At 37.4% G+C, this 24,565-nt stretch overlaps 1 protein-coding gene across 1 annotated transcript; it reads right to left on the bottom strand.

The window, feature by feature from the left end:
• Positions 1-21,878: 21,878 nt before the first annotated feature.
• Positions 21,879-23,331, bottom strand: LOC131155496 (histone H1-like). The gene is made up of 2 exons (XM_058108689.1): positions 22,930-23,331; positions 21,879-22,827 (listed from the first exon to the last, which is right to left on the bottom strand). The coding sequence occupies exons 1-2, from the start codon at positions 23,107-23,109 to the stop codon at positions 22,162-22,164; spliced, it is 846 nt and encodes a 281-aa protein (XP_057964672.1). The 5' UTR covers positions 23,110-23,331; the 3' UTR covers positions 21,879-22,161.
• Positions 23,332-24,565: the final 1,234 nt, after the last annotated feature.

Below are 24,565 nucleotides of genomic sequence, written 5' to 3' on the forward strand. Positions count from 1 at the left end.
GTTCTTTCATTGCTATTAAAGTTTCTAATAGTTACTGTTAGATTACCACTTTACCTAAAAGCTTAAGCTATTACGTTGTGGGACAACAATATATAACAAGCCTTAACAATCCCCTGCACATGCAGCCAATGCACGTGGAGCAAGGTAATAAATTTCAATTTCGAATAAAATTTTGAAGCTCCAAAAGTATAGAAAGTTCTATGGAAATTTCAATTTTGATGTCAATTTTGATTTCGATTTGAAAAAATGATAAAAATTAGCAGTAAAACATGGAATTCTTCTATGAAAATTTAGAAATGGTTAATAGACATAATAATATAAATTTTAGAACAAATATATTACAATTTAAATACATCTATGTTATATACAAGGTGCAATAATTGTAGTATAAAATGTGTATCAAACATATTTGATTAATATAAATGAAATTCATAAATCTATATTATTTTTTATAAAGTAAAGATAATTTAGACATGAATGGTTAAATAAAATGTTGCTGTAAGTTCAGTTTTTCATATAATTTCAAAAGCATTTGAAATAATTTTTTTCTTTCAATTAAAAATAATAATAAATTAAGAGAGAAATTTCACTTTGCGTCTAAGTCTCACATTTGAATTCAAATAAAATTTTATTGTATAGTTAAAATTTTGACAACTTTCGCAAAGATTTTGAGATTTCAATATTAGGATTATTTGTTGAAATTTCAACAGAAATTAAGATGGATGAAAATTGACTCCCATTTTGATTTCGAGGGTGATGGAAAGTTGAAATTTCGACAAACATTCGGCACTTTTGTGTAAATTTAAGACAATGACGTGGAGAGAGAAACAAATGATAAAAAACAGCCATTTCAAGGAATAAGATCATTTTTAACAAACAAACAATAATTGCAAGCAACTAAACTAGAGCCTAGGTTATTCTGAAAACCATGGCTCTGAAGCCTCTGATACCATGTTAGATCATGTAGAAGATCAAGTGATTTCAATTGAAATCACTGCTGAAGATCAGGAGATATGATTTTGAAGACTTCAAACTTGAATTTGAATTTGAATTTAAACTTGAATCTGAATTTGAATTTGAATTGAATTTGAATTTGAATTTAAATTTAAATTTGAATTTGAATTTGAATTTGAATTTGAATTTGAATATTAGGAAATCAGTTGTAAATGTGTCTATATATACATGTAAGGTACAAGCGAATCAATGAGAAATACAGAATTCTTTCAAACACTTTCTCTCTTCTATTTCTTTACATGGTATCAGAGCCACCGTAAAAATACCAACGTCTAAGCCATGTCTTCCTCCTCTCCAATTTCCTCTACTACCACTGATAACCAACACTCACAATCTCCCTCTGTCAGCACTATGTCCAATGTGGTCACAGTCAAACTAAATCCCGACAATTACATTCTTTGGAAAGCACAAATGGTGCCTTACTTTCGTGGTTAAAACCTCTTCGGATATCTTGATGGTACCATGCCCAAGCCTCCCCACACCATCTCTGTATCTCATCCTGATAGTGGTGTTATATCTTAAACACCGAATCTTGCCTACTCTCACTGGATGCACCAGGATAATCTTATTCTCAGTACACTAATGTCCTCCCTCACTAAAGGGGTACTTGCTCAGATTTTATCGTACTACTTCCTATGTTGTTTGGCATGCACAAGAAGAAAATTTCTCCTCAAGGTCTCATGCAAGGATTGTGCAAATTCGCACGCAGCTTGCAGTTGCAACAAAAGGCAGCAAGTTCGCCACCGAATATTTTCTTTTCATTAAGAAACTCACTGATGAATTAGCTATTGCAGGACAATTTATGACTTGTGAAGATGTTATCACTTATGTGCTAGCAGGATTAAGTCACAAATATGATAGCTTTGTAGCCTCAATTTCTGCTCGCACCGATATCAACACTTTACAAATCGAGGAAGAGGTGGTCCTCAAGGGAGGGGGCGTGGAAATCGTGGTGGTTTCAATAATACTTCTCGTAACACTGATCAAAACTACTTAATATGTCAGGTCTGTAATAAACCACGCCACTCGGCACGCAAATGCTATCATCGTGTTTATCTTTCTTATCAGCTCTCAAAACCATAAATTAAACAAGCGATGGTCGATGCTCCTTCTAGAAATTGGGAAACTGAATGGCATGTAGATACCAGTGCAACGCACCATGTGACCAATGATCTCAACAATCTGAACCTCAAAAATGATGACTATCATAGTACAAATCGTGTTCCAGTTGGAAATGGAAAAGGTCTGCAAATCTCTAAAACTGGTTCCACTAAACTTTCCACTGCCAACTCTACCTTTGTTCTTAATCAAGTTCTTCTTGTCCCGGAAATTCAAAAGAATTTGTTATCTGTTCAAAAATTTTGTGTTGACAACCATGTTTATTTCGAATTTCATGACCAATTCTATCTTGTGAAGGATTACTCAGGGAAGGTCCATCATCAAGGACATCTCAATAATGGACTCTATCAATTTACATCCAAATCAAGCTATCCACAGGCTCTCTCAACTGTATGTGTCTCTCTTCGTGAATAGCATTGTCGACTTGGGCATGCATCCACACTCGTTGTCAACAAAGTTCTTTCATGCATCAATTTTCCAATGCAAAAAAAAAAAAAGCACTGTGTGACTCGAATGTTAGATGGCCAAAAGCCATGACTTGCCATTTAAGTACTCAACTCATCTTTCTTCATATCCATTAGATTTAATTTTTAGTGATGTATGGAGAACAACACCCGTGGCTTCTACCACTGGTGCCAAATATAATGTTAGTTTTCTTGAAAATTATTCAAAGTTTGTTTGGTTATTTCCAATGAAATTCAAATCCGAAGTTGAATCAATCTTTCTTCAGTTTCAAGCTTATGTTGAAAAACACTTTGAACGAAAAATAAAATCTATCCAGTCTGACTGGGGTGGAGAATTTCGATGCTTGAGTACTTATTTTACACAAATTGGAATTAATCATGGACTAGCATGCCCATATACTCATCAACAAAATGGTTCTGTTAAGCGTAAACATTGACACATTGTCGAAGTTGGGAAGATGCTTTTCAAACAGCTGCAATTTTTATTAATAGACTACCAACACCTGTTTTGAAGCAAAAATCTCCCAAAATTTTATATAACCACATGAGTGATTTCTCTTTTATGCGTGTTTTTGGTTGTGCATGTTGGCCCATCCTAAGATCTTACAATACAAGCAAACTCAATTTCTGCTCAAAAACATGCATATTCATTGGCTATAGTCTGTGTCATCAAGGGTACAAGTGCCTTGATCTTTCTACTAGCAAGATTTATGTTTCACGACATGTGGTTTTCGATGAGACTCTTTTTCCATAAACCAAAGAAAATGCTTCCCATCCCTCTCGGCCACAATTGGTTCCCCTTCCTCCCAATATCAATGTCTCACTTCCTCTCAGCTCCACAGATTTGCAATCTAACCATATTCCAATTAGCACAGCAGTTGTACCTTGCTTGTCTCTTTCTCCAGGTTCAGATGAAGATATCAATCCACCAGCTACCACAGATCAACTTCAAACCACAGAGCTCCCCTCGGTTTTGCAATCTCGTAGCAGTGTTTCAAATCTTGTAAGAAACAGTCATCCCATGACAACAAGATCAAAGAACAATACTCACAAACCTCGCAAGCAATCATATGAATATGTTAGGCAACCACTACCTTGAGCATTGCTAGCCGAAAGATCATCACAACTGTAGAATCGATCTCTTATACGGAAGCATCAAAATCATTCTTTGGCGAGAAGCTATGAACAAAGAATTTAATGCATTGCTACAAAATGGTGCTTGGTCCTTAGTTCTACACTCACTAGGTACAAATATTGTGGGATATCGTTGGGTTTACCGAATTAAAAGAAAAGGTGATGGGACTATCGAGCATCATAAAGCTCGACTAGTCGCCAAAGGCTTCCATCAACAAGAAGGAATTGATTTTTCAGAAAAATTTAGCTCAGTTATTAAGTATGCCACAATTAGATTGGTTCTTTCAATTGCAGTTTCTCTTGATTGGCCCATTCACCAAATTGATGTACAAAATGCATTTTTGCACGGTGATCTTCAAAAAGAAGTTTTTATGACTCAACCACAAGGTTACATTCATCCTCAATTTCCTAGTCATCTCTGTAAGTTACATAAATCACTATATGGTCTGCAACAAGCTCCAAGAGCTTGGTTTTCTAAACTTTCAGACAAGCTAAAGTCATTACACTTCCATGAAAGCAAAGCTGATACTTCACTATTTGTTCTTAAAACAAAAACAGCAACTATTTATGTTTTAATATATGTGGATGACATATTAATCATTGGATCAAGTTCGTCTACCATCAACCGAGTAATTCTTTGCTTAAAAGAGGCATTTTCTATCAAAGACTTGGGCCCTCTTAACTTTTTCCTTGGTGTAGAAGCACTTAGATGCAGTGAAGGTCTTTATCTTACTCAACGCAAATATATAGTGGATTTTCTCAAAAAGATCAACACGGATCAAGCCAAACCATGCAGCAGCCCGATGGCTTCTACTTGCAATGTCACTTCCACAGATGGCAAATCATGTGCTGATGCAAGCCTTTACAGAAGTATTGTCAGCAGCATGCAATACCTTGCATTTACACAGCCTGATTTGGCTTTTGCAGTCTACAAAGTCAGCAAATTTATGCATAATCCGCTTGCATCACGCTAGCAAGTCGTAAAGCGAATACTTCGCTATCTTAAACATTCAGTTTCAACAGGCTTGCTAATCTCTAAAGCTGCAGACTTCAAACTTCATGCATTCTCAGACTCGGATTGGGCAGAAAATGGGGATGATAGTAGCTTTGTGGTTGCTTATTGTATTTATCATGGTCCTAACTTGATCTCCTGGTGCTGTAAACAGCAGCCAACAGTGGCTCGTAGCAGCACTGAGGCTGAATACAAGGCACTGGCAAACACTACAGCCGAGCTAATGTGGATCAAGTCAGTTTTCATTGAACTAGGAATTTCTATTCGACAACCACCTATTTTTGGTGCGACAACATTGGTGCCACTTATCTCACATCCAATCCTACGTTTCATGCAAGAACAAAACGCATAGAGATTGACTTTTATTTTGTTTGAGATCAAGTCCACCACAAACAATTAATAGTTCAATTCATCTCTAGTCGTGATCAGTTAGCAGATGCACTAACTAAACCATTACCACCAAAGAAGTTCCGAGATGCTCAATCCAATCTAAATGTCCGTGATCTCCCCTTCAGATTGAGAGGGCGTGTAGAAGATCAAGTGATTTCAACTGAAATCATTGCTAAAGATCAGGAGATATGATTCTGAAGACTTCAAACTTGAATTTGAATTTGAATTTAAATATTAGGAAATCAATTGTAGATGTGTCTATGTACACTACATTTAAGCTACAAGCAAATCAATGAGAAATAGAGAATTCTTTCAAACACTTTCTCTCTTCTATTTCTTTACAGATCACCACTTAAAAGTTAAAATACAAGTTCCCAGGTGACTGTTCACACTCAAGTAGCTGAACTATCAGCTATTATTCCCCTAACTAGTACATAAAAGTTTGCTCAGATCCTTTTGAGTGTAAGGAGCTGGATTTGATTTTTGTTTCGCTTAAGGTTCAAAGAGGTCTTTCTTCATCAGCTTCCATTGAGAAGACAGAGAGCTGGAGCATGCCAGCAACAACCCCCACTAGGAACCAATGGATACCCAACCATCTTGAAAGTTCTTAATTTAAACAATGCATACAAGAGCATTTCTTTTCAATTACTTGTCCCCTCACAGTCACCAGCATCAGAAATGTGCGAGAGAGAGAGAGAGAGTGTGTTTTAGCGCTGCCCCTGCAGCACCCATGGATAACAGACTTCCAGCCAGAACTAGACATATTCCTACCCCATGAAGTTACTGCTCTTTAGACTGATTTGACTTTCCTTTCAAACAGCCCATTTCCATTATGCAACTGTCCTTCATATACGAACAGGGAAGGACATTAAAAACTAGTTTTTTAGTAGGCGTTTCAAATGTAGGTCTTTTTTGGCCAAAACATATCAAAGCCCTTCTTAAAGGCACAAGTCCTAAAGGTTGCAAGCATTTTTTCTGTTAATTGTATGCCATATGCCCAAGAGAAAAAAGGCATGCCTTCACACCTTTTCAAAAAAAGGCAACACATATTGAGAACCCAAGTTTTATATTTTCTAATCAGAAACATAATATTGAAGAAATTGACTGGGGCTTAAGCCCCTTTGCAAATTCCGGAACTATGTATCTGGTTTTGAAAGTCTCTCTCTTTTGACATTATGCCAGCCATATTTGTTGGCCTATCAAGGTTTCATCCTGTTTTGATAACGACAAACTAAGGCATCTAATTGCGCTATTAAGTATGTTCACAGGAATTAAGGTTTTTAAGCACTATAAAAGATGCAAATTGGAAGCCATAAAGCGTACAAGCTGATTTTATTAGGTTATAATCACGGAGCATATAAAAGACCAAGCTTGAAGACTTGGAGAATTTTTTTTATGCATATTGCAAATAGGACCTATGTAAGTACACTACCCTTGAATAATGTAATGAAGCTCATAGGTGACCTTAGTTGGACTCTAGGTACTCTAAAATTCATGAAAAATATCTTTTATAAAAGTGCAAAAATTATTTCAAAGTGTTTTGGAATGAAAATCAAAGGGTTTTGCTACTCTTAGGTAGTTCAATGCCTGAAGCAGGGGACTTAGTCAACTGAATTGATACTGGTTGTACACTGGTCCAACTCCAGGTCGATCGGCCGAATCCTGCGGGATTATTATCCCAACGGCAGCTATAAAACGGCTAGATTTTCAATAATTAAGTTATTAAATACGTCCAACAGCTAGAACATTTTTTTGCCTATAAATACAAGGCTTCTAAACTTGTTCTAGTACAGAGATTATTATTGATAGTATTTTTGGTTCATCATTCAAAGAGGCTATTTCATTCAAAATCGTAAAGAACCCTTGTTACTCCTTTGAGCTTTGTTTGTATTCATTTGGGAGTGTATTAGAGTGTCATTTGTAACTGTACTTAACAGCTCAATTCAGGAGTATTCATTGTACACCATCTTATTTCGATTCCACATTGTATATTGACGATTTAAGAGAGAATCGTGTCAAGCGAAAGGGATTTTTCGCTTGAGGAATTATAAAGGCATCTCCAACTAGGGAAGGAGGGATTGTAAAGGCATCTCCGCCTAGTGAAGGAGGGAGGCATCTCCACCCATTGAAGGAGTGATTAGAGGAATCCTTAAGAAGTTGTCTTGAGGCAAGGACATAGGCAAGTATTGGCGAACCTTGTAAAACTCGATTTTGTTCTCTCCTCCCTTAACTCTTTAATTTCAGCACATTTGCGTTGATACATATTTATTGTGATTATTGATAACCATTGCATACTTAGGACACTTAATTAAACCGTGGCAAAAAATTATTTTAAGTGTTAACTTAAATTTTTTTAATCACCCAATTCACCCCCCCCCCCCCCTTTGGGTCTACACCTCAACTTACATTTGGTATCAGGACTAGGTTACAATAAACCTAACCATATTTGTGTAAAGATCACATGGCAAACCTAGGTGTATCCCCTTTTGATGAGGGTCAATCCTCTACAAGGCCTCCAATCTTCTGTGGCGCAAATTACACCTTCCGGAAGCAAAGAATGAGAATTTTTATCCAAACAATGGATCAGAGAGCTTGGAGAGTGGTTGTTCAAGGCAACTATGTGCCTATGAAAATTGTTGATAATAAAGAAGTTTCTAAGCTTGAAAATGAAATGAATGAAACTGACATGAAATTTATGCAAATTAATTCTAGTGTCATGAATGCATTATATTGTGCTTTAGATGCTAATGAGTTCAATAGGATCATGGCATGTATGAGTGCTAAGGAAATATGGGAAAAATTGGAAATTACATTTGAAGGAACGAACGATGTAAAGGATATTCGCATTGATATGCTAACTAGTGAATATGAGGCATTTAAGATGATTCCTAATGAATCCATTTCTACCATGTACAATAGATTCACACATATTATCAATTCTCTTAATGCACTTGGAAAAACTTATCCTACCTATGAGATGATCACGAAAGTGCTTAGAGGACGACCATCCATTTGGGAGAGTTTGAATGTCCAAACCTTGAACAATCCAAATAATAAATCTAGTGCTATTGTGGCCCATTGAGGTACGACCGGGCTTATTGTCTCTTCATCCTCCTCACCTCAGGTAATAGATTTTGGTGCCTCCTATATGACACGTAGTCCTTGTCAACGAAACAACAAATAGCAAAGCAAAAGATTTCTTTCCTTGATTTCTTTCCTTACTCCAGCCCACATTTATTTCCTTATATTTCAATTCATTATTTTGTACAGTTAGCATATATTTAGTTTACATGTATAGGGCTTGACAGATTATAGTTTACTTGTATAGGGCTAGAATCATGCTAGACCTTATTTACTTTCCATATATAGCATTCTTGTAAAAGTCTATATATAATATACAAAACTCAAGGCCAATTCATTTGGCCATTCACAAAATATATGACATGGTATCAGAGCCAGCCGACTACTAGGTTTCTTTCCCCTTTGATTTTTTGTCTTCTCAATTTCATGGCTGTTGTAGTTTTGATTTCTCTTCAGGAATTTTTCTCTGTTCTTTCGGCACTTCTGTGCCTGCGTGGCTGTCGGCACAGCAGGCTTCTAGGTTGCCATTTATTCCTCCGGTTTATGTCCTTGTGATTCTCGGCAAGCAGGCAACAGTTTTCTGTTGCTGTTTGTGACTTTCAGCACACAGGCACAGCAGGTTTCTGGTTTGCCACTTATTTTTCCAGTTTCTGTTGCTGTCTGTGACTCTCAGCAAGCAGGCTTGTGACGGCAAGCAGGCACAGCAGGTTTCTGGTTTGCCACTTATTTCTCCAGTTTCTATTGCTGTTTGTGACTCTCGGCAAGCAGGCAACAGCTTTCTATTGCTGTTTCTGGCACTTATTTTCTTGGCAAAGCAGGTCTTTGGTTCAAGATATAATTGTTCGTGCATTTTTTTTGGTTCAAGACTTAATTTTTTAGTGCAGGGAGGTTGTTCTTGGTTTTTTCTTTGTACCTGCATTGTTTATTTTGGGCTTCTAGATTTTCTGGTCGTCTGTTTCCTTCAGCACAGTTTGTTTTTTTGGGCTTCTCGATTTTCTCCATTATTTAGCATGGACTTCGCACCTGTGTGCCAAGTTTACAAGCAACAATTATTCTACATGGGCTTTCCAGTTTAAACTTTTCCTGAAGGGTAAAGATCTTTGGAGTCATATTGATGGCACGGATTGTGCACCCAATCCTGATAAATCCAAGGAGTTCGCAGCTTGTCCTTCATGGGTTGTGCTTGATATTCGGATTATCTCTTGGCTTCTTTGCTCGGTTGAGCCACATATCGTCCCCAACTTGCGACCTATCGCACCGCTCAATCCATGTGGACTTATTTAAAAAAAGTATATCATCAAGATAACGGTGCCCGTCGTTTTCAGTTAGAGCGACAATTGTCATGTTTCAACATGACAATCGTTCCATCCAAGACTATTATTCGGGTTTCTAACTCTTTGGAATGAATATTCTGATCTGGTTACTGCAGATGTTCTTGTGGCTTCTCTTCCCATTATTCAACATCTTCACGAGACTAGTCATCTTGATAAGTTTCTTATGAAACTCCACCCCGAGTATGGATCTGTTCGCTTGTCTGTGCTAAATTGCTCTCCTATTCCTTCTCTAGATGTTTGTTTTGGTGAGTTACTTCGTAAAGAACAACGTCTTAGTACTCAAGTTACTCTGGCACAATCTAATGGTAGTTTCGGGTCTATCCCTATGGCTTATGCTGCTCAACGACGAGGATTGCCTGTGCATTCTAGTACTTTGCAGTGCTTTTACTGTAAAGAATTTGGACATATCACTACTAATTGTTCTAAGAAATTTTTGCTATTATTGCAAGAAGGGGGGTCACATTATCAAAGAATGTCGTATCCACCCGCAGAATCGTCAGACCCAGCTATTCCAGACTTCTGTTAGTGTACCCCCCATAGTGACTTTTTGCGGTCCCAAGCCCTTCTTCAAGTGATTTCTCTATTCCTGCACCTCCTCCAACGAAAAACTGCACACCCGAAATGGTGCAACAGATGCTAATTTCGGCATTATCAGCAATGGGGCTCCAAGGTAACAACTCTACTAATCTCTGGTATGTGGACTCGGGTGCCTCTAATTACATAACGAATAATCCCACTACCTTGTGTCATGTTCGGCCCTACGCTGGTGAATCTGCTATTCAGACTGCCAATGGCTGTTCTTAGCCAATAGCTACTGTCGGAGATGCCTCTTCCGACAAATCTTATTTCTGTTGGTCAATTAGTTGATAACAATTGTGCTGTTAATTTTTCTGGTAATGGTTGTGTTGTGCAGGACCAGGTAACGGGGGAGCCGATCGTGAGAGACCTAAAGTGGGGCGCTTGTTTCCACTACTTTTACCTGTTCCAGCACGTTCTCCAGTTTCTTCTATTAAGTCTTTTTCTTGTAATAATGTTTCAGATCCTAGTATGGTGTGGCATCGTTGTTTACGCCATCCCAATACTTAGATCTTATCTCATGTATTGAACTCCAGTTTACTTGGTAATAAAGAACGTTCTTCTTTATCTCTTGAGTGCGCCTCTTGCAAACTTGGTAAAAGAAAAACTCTTCCCTTCCCTTTGCATGCTAGTAGAGCTTCTCAGTGCTTTGATCTTATCCATAGTGATGTTTGGGGACCTTCCTCAGTTAGTTCACATGAAAAATTTAAATATTACGTGACTTTCATTAATGATCATAGCAAATTTACTTAGGTCTACTTTCTTTGCTCTAAATCTGACGTTTTTCGTACTTTCACTGAGTTTTTAGCATATGTTGGCAATCAATTTTCTTCTTTCATTACAGATTCTGGTGGTGAATATGTGTCTACTGAGTTTCAGGCATTTTTGGCTTCTAAAGGTATTATTCATCAACGTTCATGTCTCACTACTCCCCAACAGAATGGAGTAGCCGAACGGAAAAGTTGTCATCTCCTAGATGTGGTACGTACTCTCTTGCTGGAATCCTCTATTCCATCCTTGTTCTGGGTTGAGGCCCTGAAAACGGCTACCTACTTGATTAATCGTTTACCTTCTCAAGTCTTACTCATGGAGTCTCCCTATTTTCGTTTATTTTCTAAGCAACATAGTTACGATAACCTTTGTACCTTTGGTGGTGTATGTTTTGTTCATTTACCTCCTCATGAGCGACATAAATTATCTGCTCAATTTGTTCGATGTTCATTCTTGGGATACAATGTGTGTCAAAGGGGATTTGTTTGCTATAATCCTACATTACATTGTACACGTGTTTCTAGGAATGTTATTTTCTTTGAAAATCAACATATCTTTCCTATGCCCTCTATACCCTCCTCTCCTATAGTGATTCTCCCCTACTTTGAGGAGCAATTCTTGGATCCTCATCTAGTCAGTTCTCGTTTTAAACCGGGTATTGTGTATACACGGTGCCCCTGCCCACAGTCTCTTCCGGTCGCTCATCCGATATCTGATCCTACCACGCTCCAGATTCAGTCAATTGCAGCACCTTCAGAGCCTTTGGTAGGTCGCACTTCTCGAGTGTCTATACCCTCAAACAAGTATGGGTTTCCCTCTTCAAGTTTTGACAACTCTGATTCAGCTCTTACTGCTGCATTGTCCAATTTAAATATTCCCACTTCCTACTCGCACGCTGCCAAGAATGATTGTTGGTAACAAGCTATGTAGGAAGAAATTACCGCTCTAGAAGCCAATCACACCTGGGACATTAAGCCTTGTCATCCCACCATTGTTCCTCTGGGTTGTAAATGGGCTTACTCGGTCAAGGTTCAATATGATGGAAGTCTAGATCGTTACAAAGCTCGCCTTGTTGCACTTGGGAATAATTAAGAATATGGTGTCAATTATGAAGAGACCTTTGCTCCTATGGCTAAGATGACTACTGTTCATACCATTCTGGCTATTGCTACTTCCAGCGAGTGGCCACTACATCAGATGGATGTCAAGAATGCTTTTCCTCAAGGGGATCTTAAAGAGTGTATTTATATGAAGCCACCCCCGAGCTTGTTTCCCTCTTTGAATTCACATGTGTGTAAGCTTCGTTGGTCTCTTTATGGTCTCAAACAAGCTTCGAGGGCCTGGTTTGATAAATTCCGCACCACTTTATTACAATTTTCATTCTAGCAGAGCAAGTATGACACTTCATTGTTTATTCGGAAATCAGACATGAGTATTGTTGTTCTTTTGGTTTATGTTGATGATATTGTGATTACTAGTTCCAATTCTGCTTTACTTGCTCTGCTCAAGACTCATCTCTCAGAGTCCTTTCATATGAAAGATCTTGGGTCTCTCACATATTTTCTTGGTCTTGAGGTGCATCGTAGTCCCTCAGGTATTTCACTTAATCAACATAAGTATGCTAGTGACTTGGTGGCCAGAGCTAGCCTTCAGAAGGGTACTTCCGTTGATACTCCCATGGAATTAAATGTCAAGCTTCGCAAAGAGGAGGGTGATTTACTTGCTGATCCCAGTTTATACCAGAAGTTGGTGGGTAGTCTTGTCTATCTCACCATTACTAGACCAAACATTTCTTTTTTCATACAACAAGTCAACCAGTTTCTTCAAACTCGTCGTCATCTTCATTTGGCTGTTGTCCGTAGGATCATACACTATGTTCAGGGCACTTCTGCCCGGGGTTTATTCTTCCCTACAAGCAATTCTACTCGCCTTGCTGCTTATAATGATGCTGATTGGGCTAGTTGTGCAGATACACGTCACTCCCTCATTGGTTAGAGTCTGATCTTAGGTGATGCATTGAGATCTCTTGGAAGAGTAAGAAACAAGACAGAGTTTCTAACTCATCGACCGAATCTGAATAGCGGGCGATGTCTTTTGCTTGTTCTGAAATTATTTGGCTTCAAGGCCTACTTGCTGAGCTAGATTTTTCTGAGACTAATCCTACACCTCTACATGCTGATAATACAAATGCTACCCAAATCAGGGCCATTCCTGTCTATCATGAGCGCACGAAGCATATTGAAGTCAATTGTCACTTTATCTGTGAAGCATTTGAAGCTCGTGTTATCACTCTTCCACACATTTCCACTGAATTACAAATTGTGGATATCTTCACCAAGGCTCTCACTCGTCATCGACATTGCTTCCTAAGTAGCAAATTGATGTTTGTTTATCAACCCGCATCAATTTGAGAGGGGCTGTAAACAGAACAGCAAACAGCAAAGTAAAAGATTTCTTTCCTTCATTCCTTTCCTTACTTCAGCCCACATTTATTTCCTTATACTTCAATTCATTATTTTGTGCAGTTAGCATATATTTAGTGTACATGTATAAGGCTTGATAGATTATAGTTTACTTGTATAGGGCTAGAATCATGCTAGACCTTATTTACTTTCCATGTATAGCATTCTTGTAAAGTCTATATATAAATATATAGAACTCAAGGCCAATTCATTCGGCCATCCACAAAATATTTGACAGTCCTAATCTATTTGAAGACTTGAACCCACTACTTTACAGTCTAGGTTACTCTTACTCTTGGTTCGATTACACCTGGTCCTGATAATATTCTTCTAATTCTTTCTATTCCCCTTTTCTCTATGTCAATTTCCACTAAACATGTTATCAGTTCATTATTTAACTAAGTCTAATAACGGTTCAATGATTTCCTTCTCATTGTGTTATTCAGAATCTCTAGACAAGAAGAGGTTTGGTGTAGGGCTTCAGAAGGATGGCCTATGCTCAGTTCTAGTCACATGGCTTCCATAATTTCTACTCATGGTGTTTCTCTTGATTAGGGGCACACTCAATCATCCATCTCTTTAAAAACTACAACAATCTTTACCCATGTTCTCATTTTTTAGTGTTCTGCCTATCAACTGGAAAAACATATTAGGGCATCTTTTTCGCTTTGGAGTCAAGTTCCATAGTAAATTGTTTTCTCTTATTCATTTAGATATTTGGGCTTTGTGTAGAATCAAAATTTGACTGTCAAATGATTTTTCACGTATGCTGTGGATCTATTTGTTAAATGATAGGTCTAAATTTCTTAATGTATTTAATTCTGTCAAGAAACAAAAACTCAATTTTACATTGGCATTCAAATTTCTCACTCTAATAATGCACTTGAATTTGTTCAAAATGAGTTTCAATCTTTATGGTTAGATAAAAGGATTATTAATCAAACATCATGCATTCATACCCCTCCATAGAATGGAGTAGTTGAATGAAAAAATAGACATTTAGTTGACATAGCACGATCTATACACGTCCATAAGCATGTTCCTACTTTTGGACTATTGCACTTTTTACAGCTTGTCCTTCGTCCAGTAGGAAGCCTTCAAGTGTTCTAGAGGGGGCAAAGCCCCTTCTCCATCATGTACCCAAAAGCTTCCTTTTTCTCTATTGTGCCTCACGTCTTTGGGTGCATATGTTTTGCTTAGGTCCCATGTACTCATCAGGACAAGTTCTCTCCTTATCTTGTTAAATGTGTCTTTCTTGCATACTCCTTAGAAAAGATATAGATGTAATGATCCCCACACACATATGAAGTATCTTAGTGCCAACGATACATTTTTTTAAAAGGACATCTTATTTCTCTAATACCCAGTCATCCTTGGATGAATCTATTTTTAGTCCATCAATGATTTATAGTCCCCACTCCTGTGTTGATCCTCATATTCCTTCTCTCATCACTCTCGAGAAATCTTTTGCTTCTCTTTCAAATCCATGAGTTATTGATCCACAAAAATAATTAACGATTTACGAACAACACAAAGCAAGCACAAACATCACTATCACCATGTAGCGCCTTTTCAGCTTATCACTATTTCAACTTCTAGAAATCCATCCCAATGTGAATTGGATTTGCCAATTGCTCACTAGAAATGTACTCAAACACATACTCAATAGTCCTTCGTTTCTTATCATGTTGCCTATTATGTTTTTTTTCTTCACCTTCCTAGTCTTATGCATTTGTTTGTATCATAAAGCCAAGTTTTGTTCAAAGTATTATGCTTGCTTGTGACCACTTATCCTGTGTACATAGGATCAATAACCATAATGTAAATGCTAGTGTAAATTTTATTTTTGAGTAGGATAATGCCTTGTGAGAATAGTGAGTATGACTCCTCGATCACTTTGATGTTTCTTGGTGATGGAGTGAGAATAGTATAGAAAGTTCTTTAAGAGAGGGTGAGTGTTCATCAATCGTTGTAAGCTATTGTGAATGTGTTTAGCCTACTTACCTCCCTCTCAAAACAAGTGCTCATGGAGGTATGGATAATGAATTGTGTTGTTTTACGATTTTCCATGCCACTTGTGTTTACACATGCTTGTTTACTGCTTCTACTTACTTTGTATTCAATGGCTATGAATTTGCTCGTGTGATGAGACCGCACTGTAATTTCAATTGACTAATTAAGCTAGTGTGTGATATAACAAGCTTTGGCCTATGATAGTTGGTACCAAAGTTTGGTTATGTGCTTCGTGATTTGATTGCCATTAGATTATGGAATTGTATGAAACATCGGTAAGAGAACCATACTACACAGTAATACCAAGAGAATTGATGCTATAAAGGCACAGGTCGAGACAATCGACAATGTGGCCATAGAGATGGCTCAACTTGCTAAACATGAAGATGTATTGGAGGAATCCCAAATCAACAAGTTTCCATTTAAGAAATTGTTAGATGACTTCCATGGTACAGTTTACAAATCCAAATGTGTGAGCTTACTACCAAGATGTACTTGATGGTCCATGCTATTAGGAATTCCAATTCTACAGAGGTAGAGTATGGACAAACAAGGCTTCCAAAACCTAGAAGTACGGGGGTGCCTCAATGCTTGTGAGGCTAACGAGTTTGAAAAATTATTTGACATGGAGCAACATTTTCATGCGTTGAGGACCAACTCAAATAAATTCGAAGTATCTATGGAAACAATGCAATTGAGTGGTGACGAGTTGTGTTGGCTTACCAAGAATGATGGCATTCAAAATAGTGTATAATTGATAGTTGAGCAAACCTAAGGAGGGAGCTCAAGGCCCAATTCATTCCAGAAAATGTTGAATACAATGGTCAAGATAAACTAAAAGATCTTATAAGGGAGTGAAACAATTCTCTGCTTTTAATATTGGATATCCGAGACATGTTAGAGAAAGAGGAGTTGCTCTGTTTCCATGAAGGGTTAAAACTGTGGGCAAGGATTGAACTTCATAACCAAAGAGTTCAAGACTTACCTACTACAAAGGCTGCTACGAAATGCTTAACTGACTACACTAGAGAGAGTTCCACCATGTCCAAAGAGAGTAGCATGTCGGGGGTGGAAACAATGGGAAGTCTTTCAAAAAGGGCAACCACAAGATGAGGATGAGGAGGAAACCTCGAGCATGGGTACAATGCAGTTAGAGAGGCAAATGAAGGAATCGAAAGTTACCCCCGCTAAAGGGCTAATGCTGGTAGATCTAGGTATCAATGGAAAGAGCACCTTTGCTATAGTGGATCCCCAACCACACAGATACTTGGAATTAGGAGAAAGCTAGAACTAAGAGTCTCTTGTAATAATTGGTATCAAAGCCATGGCAGCTTAAAGACTCCTTCGGAGCCTCCACCACTCCTTGAATAATGGATCTTTCGCCCACAACAGAGGTAATTGTTCTAACCCAGTATGCTCTGTGGTTGCCACATCCCACATGGATCCTCCACACCAAAACAATGATGAACAAAGCTAGATTAAACTTTCATTCAAAGCATCCCTTTTCTTTCGAAATTATCAAAGAGTAAGACCTAAAGGCCATGGAAGGCTGTGTTTTGGTCGGGCAGAGCTAGCTTCTTTGGTGATTGAAAGGGAAGAGGAATACTTTGATTGATTCTGCGTTTTTATTTTCACAAGATGGGCAAGAAATATGATCATTCATAGGTTGTGAGAAGAAGTTTTGAACATGTCAATTAATAAACCATGTATTTTAGAGCCATGATCACTTCGTCCCCATCCTTCAACTCTTCTCCCAGATCTTCATCTGCATTTAGCTTAGATCATCTTGATTATATGAACGAAGTAGATTATGTACTAGAAGATGGTCTTGTCCCTCAAACCAAAAGTCCCTAAATCACGAAGTCTGACAAAACCAAGTATCCTTTAAACTACTAAAGAAAATCATTGGCAAAACGGTTGTGCCGAGAGGCATCAAAGAGATCATCGAGGCATCACCCTTCGATTCTCACTTCCTCTTGGCAACTGAAGCAGAACAGTTTATCACCGTAGAGTTCTCCCCAGATCTTCCTCGAAAGTATCTCAACCAAGGATTTACCCATATCCATATTGGTGCAATCAAGTTGTACCATACCTTCCATACGAGGAAAGGTCTTCCTATTTGCTCTAGGATTGCTCTCCTTGATTCAAAGTTCTGTAAGTACGAACATGCTTGCATAGCCACTATGCCGACAACGTTGAATGCAGGAGTGGTTAGCTTTACCATCTTCCTCGACACTCCGAGCTCCTTCAAATCCACCCAACTTTCTCACGATTCCCTGCTTTCCCCCTCTCCCAACCACTCATCCTTGGCAGATCTACCATTCCAAAGACTGAAATCAAGAAATCGTACCTTTGATAAGTTGTTGGAATTGTTGGAAGCTGAAGAATAAGAAGGACCCTTTGTTGCAGTCAGCCAACACTCCCCCTCCACCATTTCTCCAATTTCTTCAAGTTCAAAAGCTAAGATCTGCCCTCCTTAAGCAGTTGATCAAAGGCTTAGATTCCCCCCCTACTCGAGCAATCAAAGGCTTGAAGCTTTGTCCTAACCTGTTCGGCAGTCACAGGCCAACCTGACAGCATCTCAGCGAGTCACCGCCAGCCTTGCAGCAGCTCCAGGAGTCGCCGCCAGCCCTGCAACAGCTCTGCGAGTCACCGCCAACCCTGCAGCAGTTCCGCCAATCACCGCCAGCCCCATCTCCCTTCTGGTCTTCGAGACTTCGAGTCTTGGAGTGGACTCTTTGAGACTCCTCCAGCGCACCCTCTATCTCTCTCATTCTTGAATCTTCACTCTTCAGGTTCCTTTTTGTTTTTTTTTCTCTTGTTATTTACTTAAATCTTAAACTAGTACATAATTTATATATTATATCATGTTTAGCTTTATTTATATATTATATATTGCTTTAGTTATTTATATATCATATTATTTACATATTATATCAAGTTTAGCTTTATTTATATATTATATACTATATGAGGTTTACCTAAAATCCTAAATTCCTAATCGCTAAGATTTGAGAAATAAATTTAATGGTCTTAAAATAAATATATTGTACATAAATAATTAATATTTTTTATATTATGACTCTTATTTTATTAATAGATGAAATATCTAATATTTTAATTTTTTAATTGTTTAAAGATTTTAAATAAACACTACTTATTAATTTTAATCGAAGATATATTTTATTTTTATGTAATAAATATTTAAAATTAGGACTATTTAGTACTTACAAATTATATTATATCTTATTTTCATTTTTTTATAAGGACTATAACTTTGTATTTTCTATATGTTTTGTGTAGAGATCATCAAATCAAGTCTATCAAGATGCCACATGAGAAAAGAAAAGAGAACTTACCTAATGAGGACATTGGATGGCATTTTGGTACTCCGATGGACAATTTCAAACATATTATTATGTGTAAGTTATGTGGGAAAATAATTAAAGGAGGCATTACACGCTTGAAACAACACTTGGCACATAAAGAAGGCCAAATGGTTAGATGCTTGAATGTAACCACACAAGTAAGAGAACAAATGATGAAACATTTACAACAATATGTTGAGAAGAAAAGAGATAAACAAAAAAGGCAAGAAGAAGCGAAAGCTCAAATTAGACGAGATTTTAAGAACTTGAGCAATGAAGAAGACTCGGAAGAAGAAAGAATGAGATTTGCTCGACAAGAAAGAAAACTAGAGGGGGTAATATATATAAAGAGGGAGGTGGCTCTAGAAGTGGTGGTGTCAGTGGTTCAATAGAGCTTGATCTTATAGTGTTTGAGAAGCTGGAGGTAGTGGGCGACAATGGATCGATCCTGATGCCCCTAAAGCTAGAATAAGGGCTATGGATCCTATTTTAGAAAGAATCAAGAGTGCAAAATAGCCAAAAATAAACACTAAGACACTAAAAGGTTTAAGAAGTAAATTAGGAAAAGCAGTTGGAAAATTCCTAATTTATAATCGGATTCCAACAAATGCAACTGACTCTCCATTTATGCAACCTATGTTTGATGTTGTTGCTGAGGTTGGAAAGGGAGTGAAAGATCCATCACCCTATGAGATATCTAAAATTTATTTGGAGCAAGAGTATCGGGAAATGAAAGATTATATATCTTCTTTTGCTAACATTTAAAAGTAGAGATATGTAACCATTATATGTGATGGTTGGTTAGGACCAACTAGAAAATGCATAATAAACTTATTAGTTTACTGCAATAGAGGCACCGTGTTTCATAAGTCAATTGATGCTTCTGATGTGCCAAGCCTAACAATTGAATATTATTTTAAGTAACTTTCTAATTTTGATTGTATATGCAAATAATATTATGGACTTGTATATTTTTAATTAAGTAGTAGTAATTATTAAATTTATAATTTCATTTAAGATTAATGGACAAGGTGGTTGAAAAAATTGGAGAAAAGAATGTTGTCCAAGTAGTGTTTGATAATCAAGTTGTAATGAAGGCATAAGGAAAATTATTAATGCAAAAGAGACTCAATCTCTACTGGACAACATGTGCATCTCATTGCATAGATCTTATTCTTGAAGATATTGATAAGAAAAATAACGTGAAGAAGGTCTTAGAGATGCAAGAACAATAACCTCTTATATTTACAACCACACATAGACAGTAAATTTTATGAAGAAATTCACAAATAATAGAGAGTTGTTTCGCCCTGTTCTCACTCGTTTTGCAACCAACTTTATTGCCTCGGAGATTTTTGTTAGGCATAAACAAGCATTGAAAAAAATGGTCACATCTAATACTTAGAAAAACTCAAGGTTTGCGATGGCAAAAATTAAGCCAAGCATATGATGCGAAGAAGATTATCTTAAGGAAAGAATTTCGGCAAAAGACCTCCGATATAATTAAAGTACAGGAATCCTTAGTGAAAGTTCTTAAATTAGTTGATAGTGATGAAAAATCAACCATGGGTTTCAAATACGAGATAATTGATAGGGCGAAGTTAACCATTCAAAAAGATTGCTGGTTCTACGAAGACTAGAAAATTATTGACAATTGGTGGAGTTTCAATTGCACCAAGATTTGCATGTTGCTAGTAAAAGTAAATAAAATACAATTTCTTATAATTACCCCAAAGGCCCAAAATGCCCTTATAATTAATCATTATCCTCTTTTAAATCAAATGCATATACCCTTTAACTCCTATTCATTTTCTCTACAATTATTTCTCAAAATAAATTAAAAAATTTAGAAAAGGCACAATAATAATACAAAGGGCCATATATCCGGCCCATGTTGTGGGACTTAAGGCTTGGTTGTTATAATCAACTCCATATCAAAAAATTCACTAATAGAAAACACATCAGGTTATTGACTTTTAGCCCCAACAAAATCTAAGAAATGTTGCCAAATAGCAAGCTTGTCAATCCATAAATAGGAAGCGAAAAATACAATAAATATAACAGAGTTAACAAATTAGTTATCAAACACATACTAAAAGTTATACCATATAGACTTCCAAATTGTATAAATGCATGCTCTACCAAAAGTAGCCGAGTTAACACTAGGATCAACTTCCAAATATATGCAACCATGGAAAACACTTGCCCAAGGATAATCCATACTAGGTTTGGGCACCACAAACAAAGCACTAGCAACTCTCAACTCTCAATAGCCATTCATTTTTTCATATCATCCTATCTTGTTAATCCCCTAAATCAACAACACCCCCCCCCCCCCCAAAAGAAAAAACAAATGCCACTTTCTGATAAAGTTCTAAATTTTATTCCATGGAAATCAAAATTTCATCAATGTGGCATATAGCAATAGTATATTCAGGGACTTGGGGGAAAAACATAATAGATGAGATCTTACTCTGTTTATTTTCATAAAAAATAATAATAATTAAAATGCATTGAACAGTTATTCATTATTCCAACAAAGATGTAAGCTCAACAATAAAACATAAATATCTACCTTTTAGAAGTATACTAACATTCTCAATTCAAGAACCCAACCAGATAGCAAACTCAGCAGGCACATTGGTGTCACCGTATCTGCAAAATTTGCAAGCGCAGGATTGAGTATGCAGAGAGAGAATATAGCAATAGAAAGAATAATGGCAGGAGAGATGCATAATCAGACTAAGGATTCTATACCCCAAACACCAGAGACTCTGCTTCACCATTTACTATAATCACAATCAAACAAACACAGAACCTATGAATCAGTTAATTAAATAATCAAAATATTAATTAAACAGTAGGGATTTACTCTCCCCCTCTACAACTAGCTATGTAATCGTCCGCGCATGCAGGAGACAATACTTTTTTCTTCAAGTTCTTTCGTTGATTTTAGTAGAATCCACCTGAAAAGCAAGACTAACCCAGCATCAGCAAGTTTCACTGAAATAAATGCTGATACTGAACTCACCACCAAAGGGGAAAGTGCTACAAAACCAAATTATTTCAGGGAATTCAAAATTGATAGAATTCAATGGCAGAGAGCGGCAAATACAACACAATGTATCTCACTTGTGAGATTTGCAAATAAAAGAAGAATTCTCATTCGGTTAACAATAGAGTCGAGGAGATTGCTAAGATATGCTCAATGAGTACATCAGTTCTATTTCATCTGGAAATCCGCTGAACTGAACAGTACATCTAACATTGTTTCAATCACTAAACAAGGAGAAAATAGAACAGGAACTCAAAAAAGATTTAAGTAAAATCCCATGTTATATCTTTTTCTATGGGCAAATAACTCCAAATACAACCACAAAGATCAGCAAATTTACAGAAGCTACCCCTACAAACGCCGTTCCCTCACTTCTTCCCTTTCTTTGCCGATGCTTTTTTTGCCGTTGTCGCTTTTTTGGCCGGAGATTTCACACTCTTGGGCTTCGCGCTCTTTGAAGAAGCTGCCTTAGCCGGTGCTTTCTTTGCAGCAGGCTTCGGAGCTGCAACTTTCTTTCCCGGCGAAGTCCTGGCTGAGGTTCTCGATGCTTTAGCCGGCTTCTCCTTTGGCTTTGCCTTTGGCTTTGCCACCGCTTTTGGCTTTGCTGCAGGTTTTGGTTTTGCAGCAGCTTTTGTCTTAGCAGGGGCAGCTTTGGGCTTGGCAGCCGGCTTCGACTTTGACTTTGCAGCCGGCTTGGGCTTCGCAGCAGCTTTGGCCTTCTTTGTTTTGGCTGGAGCCTTCGCCTTTGTCTCTTTCGATGCCTTTGCAGACTTTGCTTTTGTTGCTACTGCCGGCTTCTTCTTCGCCGCACCAGTAACTGCTGGCTTCACCGCCGGTGACCGAGCAGCCGGAAGCTTAAATGATCCTTTCACCTTCACGAGTTTTCCGGCAGCCACGAGCTTCTTCAAATGAAATAACAGGAGCTTCTTGAAGTTGGGAGGCAAGTGCTTCTGCTTTTCCTCAATGAACTTCGTGATCGCGTACTGGCTGGACCCTGTCTTCTCTTTCAACACCACAATCGCCTCTGTAATCATCTAAACATCCAAAAACAATCAACGTGGAACAGATCAGATCTCTAAAACAAGCTCAATCACAAACAAAACAAAACATTAGCAATTAAATCACAACTTATATACCTCTATGTACGGAGGATGAGCAGGGGGATTTCTAGGCTTTCTCGGAGCAGCCGGTTTCTTCGCCTTCGGCTCTTTCTTCGCCTTCCCGGCCTTGGGAGCCGGATTTTCCTCCGCCGGTTCGACCGAGACCGGATCGGCGGCAGCTGCCTCGACCGCCACTAGCTGCTCTTCAGACGCCATTACCGAACCAAAAACTCGAAATTATAAGGTTAGAGGCAGGGATTAAGTGGAGGCGATAATGGAAATGGATCCGTATGGAGATAGTATACCCGAATCAGCTGGTAATTTCGTTGTGCGAGAAGATGACGGAAACGAAAGGAATTAAATAGTCCAAACCTGTGAAGGGGCATGCGAAAGCTGAGCGCTGATTGGTCCACGAAGTCGTCACATGGATCTCTCCCTTCGGGAAATTTTGAATGCGAGCCTTCGGATTGCACGTTATCGACGGTTGGTAATGCCACAACGGAGTCTTTTGGATGGGGTGCTATTGAAATTTGGGGTTTTGAGGGGATTTGGGTGTGCTTTCAAGTTGGATTTATTTGAACATAATTTGAGCTACACCTCATGAATTTTTGTGGGGTTTGGATGGTTTTGTAGATAATTATCTGAGCTTTCTGATGAGTATTTACATGAGTTTTGAGGATTTTTCATTTGTGAGAAATTTAGTTTTAAAGCTACAAAGGTCAGAACTAGGGTTTGCATCGAGTTTGATATGGTTTTTAGTCATTTTCAAAGAATGTTACGGATCAAAATAGGATTTTATCATCTTAATTAGTAGTGGCTTAGCAAATGAACCTACCAGATCAAGAATCGTGAAAATATGATATGTTTTGCATATGAAATTATTGGTTTGAAGATCAATGAAGTTGAACAGTCTTAAATATGTGTGGTGTACAACAACCAATATGCATGGCGTCTTTTTAAAGAGTAACAAAAAGAAAACAAACCTTGATGATATAAATTTAAAATGATGGATAGAATAGATAGAGTGTGGATTCAAGTAAGCTAGAGGTATATGCTTTTAAGAAATTTTTTGTATCATTTTTGTTGATGTCTTATAGATATTCATCGCTCGGTATATAGTGTCACGTACAATTTGTTAATTCTATATTCCTTATGGCCTTATTGATTGAATTACGCAAAATATTGAACCAAAAAAGAGAATGACATAAGATATTTAAGTAGCACAACATTTCACTCACCTCAGACATTTATAAATTAATTCAATTTATATAACAATTATCGCATGCTCTAAAAATTAAAAACTAAATAATATAAAATCATTCATTCAAAGTTAGTTATTGGATCTTATGCTTAAGATTGTAGGCGATTTATAGAATAGAAACAATGAGGTTGAAATAGGATATAATAATTTGGAAATGAATAGAATTTATTATTTTAAAGCAAATGGAATGCAAAAATCATAAACCCTAGTGGAGAAAATGGTTGTGAGGATTTCTTGATCCAATTTAGATCTCCTCCATGCATATTAGATCATGATTACATTTTATTGATTCTCAACTTTAGCTAAGCTGATTTGGTTGATTTGGTTGGGTTATGTTTATCATAGATTTCAAATGATTCAATTAAATCAATACCAATAAGTATAAATTCATAAAACAATATATTTTGATAT

The sequence above is a fragment of the Malania oleifera genome, chromosome 5 (genome assembly GCF_029873635.1).
Source record: "Malania oleifera isolate guangnan ecotype guangnan chromosome 5, ASM2987363v1, whole genome shotgun sequence".
Taxonomy (NCBI): Eukaryota; Viridiplantae; Streptophyta; class Magnoliopsida; order Santalales; family Ximeniaceae; genus Malania; species Malania oleifera.

Bases quoted from the DNA above. Each gene is read 5' to 3' on its own strand.
- LOC131155496 (XM_058108689.1), bottom strand. From the start codon at position 23,109: ATGGCGTCTGAAGAGCAGCTAGTGGCGGTCGAGGCAGCTGCCGCCGAT. The intron at 22,828-22,929 runs GTATATAAGTTG...TTGGATGTTTAG, and splicing joins CTCATCCTCCGTACATAGAG to ATGATTACAGAGGCGATTGT.